This window comes from Triticum urartu, chromosome 3 (genome assembly GCF_003073215.2).
Source record: "Triticum urartu cultivar G1812 chromosome 3, Tu2.1, whole genome shotgun sequence".
NCBI classification, from domain to species: Eukaryota; Viridiplantae; Streptophyta; class Magnoliopsida; order Poales; family Poaceae; genus Triticum; species Triticum urartu.
The window spans coordinates 638,908,333-638,913,326 of record NC_053024.1 but is presented as its reverse complement, the minus strand read 5'-3'; the positions used below and the strand labels follow the sequence as shown (position 1 = coordinate 638,913,326).

Sequence of the window (4,994 nt, the reverse complement as noted above, 5' to 3'; positions counted from 1 at the left end):
TCAGTCGGGTGCACAGCGGGCGGTGCCCTCGGCCGGCGTGCCGCTTCAATGGCGGAGGCAGTGAGAGGTTGTGTCCGCCTTGAGCCCCTTCAATGTGGAGCGGTGCGCTCTATAGCGGCATGAATGCGGCTAGGTGGCGTCGGATGGGAAGTGCGTGCGGGAGGGGGGGGGTTGGTGGGATAGGGCGCTCAGAAAACGGGCTTGGGAGCGGTCCAGACTCCCGCAAACCTCCCTCGAGTTTGTCTCTGATTTGTGGGAGAAATTGTGTCCGAACCGTCCTGAAAACCGATACAGCACCGCGTTGGATGGCTTCCGCGGTCCGGACAGCACGGTCCGAACGGTTGCGGGAGGTTTGAGGGTCAGTATTGAAGATGCCCTTACAGAGGGAGTTGATGATTCAGGTTTAGTAAGGCGTTACATGTGGTAACTAATCAACTTTTAAATCAAGGCCGATATGACCGATATAAAGGCCTATATATCACTTTTGGGGCTCTATCAATATATACATAACATATCATTTTGTAAATATCATTTTCAAACATATCATCTGATATGGACCGAAATATCAACCGATATGGCCGATATCTAGCCCGATATGTCCACGAGAACTCTATGTCCGCTGATATAGCACGATATATAGATAATAATAGTTCTTTATTAAATAACAGTGAAATAAGATTATGCACTTACAACTTCAGCATATATTATCAAAATCATGCACAATGTTTCGTACAAATGCATACATATCGTATTTTTTTTAATCATAGAGTAAGAATTTTGTGAATCTTTTCTTAATAGTTTCTTAATCAACAAGTTATTAAACTAGGAATCTAAATGTGTTATGTTGAAGCATTGACATCATACATTTTGTTTTACTAAAAATACATTTTTTGAACAAGAATAATGAAAAAACTAGACATATTTTCTCCGATATATCTACATATCACCCGATATCCGACATCCGATATGTCGAAGCCAAACCGATATGAACCCGATATCCAATATTTTGAAGCCATAATGATGTGCGCCTTCAGACGTTTCTAATTCCATGCCCGTTGTCCGCCTTCCTTCATCCAGTGGTCACAAGACCGCCGAGTGGACCTGACACGGCCGCATAACTTCTGACCGAGTGGGTGAACTATGGCTGGTATCCAAGTGGAATGATGACCCTCGGGTCTTGATGTCTGGTGTTGTGGGCCCTTCATTTGGTTTGGAATGTACCTATTATGACCCTACCTGTGGTAGGTAACCCCAGCACCTACTACGGTGGTGGCGCCTATCCAGACTTGGGGCTGATGTCGGGCTAGGAGTGGATGGAGTGTCATCGCTCTTCCTATCATGGTTGAGTGCGTTGTGATGTGAGCGGCGTATGGTATCTTGTGACGGGGATGCCGGGGCGGCGGCCCGGATGGCGGTCTGCATGCATGTTTGCTCTTCGGCGGGCATCATTGCGGTGGTGGTGGCTCTCCTCCCGGGTTGTGTGGGCAATAGGAGGTGTTGTGGTGGGTCGCTTGGGCGTGCCCTCTCTCTCTCTCTCTCTCTCTCTCTCTCTCTCTCTCTCGGAGTGGCAGCGCCCTAATCCGGATCTGGGAATCCGAGAACGTCGCGCTCCTCCTGGCAGCCTCGTGGTGGCATGGGTGAGTTGTCGAGCGATAGCTCCATGCCTTGACGCCGATGACCGCAACACCCGTGGTTAGCGTGCTCTTCTTGAAGACGTTGTTGTGGTTATTCTCTCTATGTCAGGACTCCGGGTGAAGACTTTGTCCGCTGTGGACTCGTAGCGTGGGGGTGTTTAGTTCTTCCTGTGCTCGGTGCTGGTAGCGTACTCACATGTGTTCTGCGTGTGCCGCGTTGTACGAGGGCTATCTCACTATCTTATATTGTTCGACCCTGTACTTGTTTGGATGTTGTTATATATAAAGCAAGGCGAAAGTCTGTTTAGTAAGAGATGACGCTAATGAAAGCGGAGAACCCTAATCGTCAGCCGCGAGAGGAGGCGAGTGAGCATAGTATTTCAGATAAACGAACAGTGACAACAACACGGTTGCAAATGCGTTTGTAGCACGTGCCGCATCTGAACACACGGAGAGAGGAATCCGTCCATCACTTCGGTCTACTCTCAAGTCAAGCTGAGAGGGTGCTTGGATACGTTTTAGTCCCATGACTAAAAGTAGTGGGACTAAAACTTGCTAGCCCCACCCATGCTTGGATCCAAATACTAAAGAGACTAAAATCAAGTTATTGAGCATTTATTATCCTCCAAACCCTCCAATCCAGAACTCGCATGTGTTAAAGGAGAGGCATTAAATGATGAGAGAGAGGGCTAATACATATTTTAGTAGGTTTCCTATAACTAAAAATTTTTAGCCTCAAGACTAGTCCTAGCCTCTCTTTAGTCAGGGGTGCTTGGAACTTTAGCCTCTAAAAAAGACTATTTTTAGTCCGATTAAAAATAGTCTTTTGGATTCAAGCACCCTCTGAGTAATTTATGAGGTGGAGCCAGGTTTGGCTTAGCTTAAGGCCCAGGCGTCCAGCAAAGCAACGATGGTAGTATAATATAGTCATGATGACATGTATAGACTTTAACTTGGTCATGATACGCACCTGCATATGCAGCTTCCTATATGCAACAAAAGGAAACACGCTCCAGCCACAGAGGATTTCCATATAAATACCACTCCTAGACAGAATCGGCCCACCCACTACCAACTAGAGGCCACTGCGAAGTCCAAACAACCTCCAAATCCAAAACAAAAGCTGAAAGGTTAAACATCCTATTCTTCTTCACTTCCCTCCTCTTCATCTTCTTCTTCTTCTTCTTCTTAGGCCTAGAAAACTCTGATCATGGGATCTGTCTAGAAAGGATATTGGGGATTTTTCCCGTCATATAACTGGCGGAGCCAGGATTCGAGTATAAGGGAGGCTGAGTACGTATATTGATCTAATCTCGTTGGTAATTACTCATGGCTCCTACTAAAATTATCAATCGTTGGAAAGGGCCAGGCCCTGCTCGTCCCCCCCGGCTCCGCCCCAGAGATAAGCCAGCCCGCAAGTAGTGATTACAACGACGCTGTAATCATTGTCATATTGTACGGCTTGTGTACTGATACTACTGAAGCCATGCATGCCCATAAGCATTTTTTCTTAAAACATGTATGAGGAGTATGTATTTTGTCGGGATCGAGTTTGTTTTAGCGTGCGTGTCCGTCTACTTTGATATGATCGATCATATGGGCGAATCCAAACATATTTCATGAAGCAAATTTTAGTTAGCGGCTGCATCCCAGCTTGTTTTCTGGGAGCCGATCCTGGTGCAGATTTGTGCATCGAGCGAGCAAGGTGCTTTGCTCTACCTCGGTAGCTCTCCTTTCCCGCGCGCGCCCCGACGCCTCGTCCAGCTTCAGCCCCTGCTCAAACCATAATTGATCCATCTCTCTAACGCACGCGCATGCAGGTCGTTCGTCGCGCCAGCTTCATGCAAGGGCAAGGGCAATTAGCAGGCCGTGGACTGGTGGCGCAGGCGCCCTACGGATGGTTCCGGCGCGGCACCAGCCGAAGGAGCTGCAGCCTTGCTCTGCGGTACAGTGAGCAACATATAGTTGGAAGCATCCGCGACGACAACGCGATGCGCAGCAACGGTGCGACATCCAGATACCAGTCGGCGCTGTACCGCGTCCAGCTTCAAGACGCCGGAGCCGGAGGCACTAGCGCAAGGACGGTGCTGGTCAAGAAGCTGTCCCAGAACGAGAACGAGTCGACGGCACGGGGCGTCGTCGATCTCGACGGCCGGTGCCAGTCGGAGGTGAACCTGCTGGGCGGCATCCGTCACGCGAACATCATCAACCTCGTGGGTTCCATCTGGAGGGACACCTTCATCCTGCTCGTCTACGACCACATGGACAACGGCAGCCTCCACCAGTGGCTGCACCCGGGCCCCCTTCCCCTCCCCCTGCCGGAGGCCGAGCGGCGGCAGACGGTGACGTCGCAGTTGGACTGGCCGACGAGGCGGTCCATCGCCATCGGCGTCGCCAGAGGGCTCTGTTACCTGCACCACGGACGCAGCAACTACCACATCGTTCACCACAACATCAACTCTACCAGCATCCTGCTCGACCGTGACCTCAGGCCCAAGATCGCAGGCTTCGGCCTGGCACGGGTCAACCTCGCCGGGCTGGACCACCCGGTGCCTGCCTCGGAGCTCACGGCTGCCAACATATTCGGCTACACGGCTCCAGAGTATGCGACCCTGGTGACGGAGAAGGTGGACGTGTACAGCTTCGACGTGGTGCTGCTGGAGCTCGTCACCGGTCGGGTGGCCAACGAAGCGGTGCCGGGTGGCCACTTGGCAACCTGGGCACGGAGGCACTGCGAGGAGGAGGACGGTAGAGGTTTCAGCGAAGTCGTCGTGGACATCCGGATCCCAGACCGAGCACGACACGTGAAGGAGATGGCGGCCGTGTTCAGGCTGGGCGTGGAGTGCACCATTCCGGACCCCGGGGAGAGGCCACCCATGCTCAAGGTTCTCTGCCGACTCCGCAGGCGTCGCCGCTGATTCCGTCGCACCTGCTGAGTCCCCACTATGTATAATACGTAATCTTTTTCTTCATAGTAACACGTTTCTCATTTATATTTTCTCATTCATATTATAAGAATTATAGTATAAGTCAAGTACATATTAACCTGGCAAAACTAAAAAGACAGTAAAACGCTAGCCTTTACACAAAGAAACATCAGCCAATAACTAAAATTACAAACAAGACTGAAGAGTCATCTAAGCTTGACACAAACGCTACTAAGAAATAAGTAGTTTAGACCAGTAACCAGAACAGTTGGATTGAACAAACAATTACAATTGCAAGAAAAGGGTTAAGGGCATCTCCAGTGCTGAACCGCAAATTTGCTCCTGCATTCGTCTGCGGACAAGGGACGACCAGTCCGCGGACATGGATGTAGGAACCGGCCATTTAACGTTGGATGCATACATTTTGATCCAA

General features: G+C 50.2%; 1 protein-coding gene across 1 annotated transcript; it reads left to right on the top strand.

The window, feature by feature from the left end:
- Positions 1–3,448: 3,448 nt before the first annotated feature.
- On the top strand, positions 3,449–4,552 carry LOC125547077 (receptor-like protein kinase 7). The gene has a single exon (XM_048711098.1). The coding sequence runs from the start codon at positions 3,449–3,451 to the stop codon at positions 4,550–4,552; it is 1,104 nt and encodes a 367-aa protein (XP_048567055.1).
- Positions 4,553–4,994: the final 442 nt, after the last annotated feature.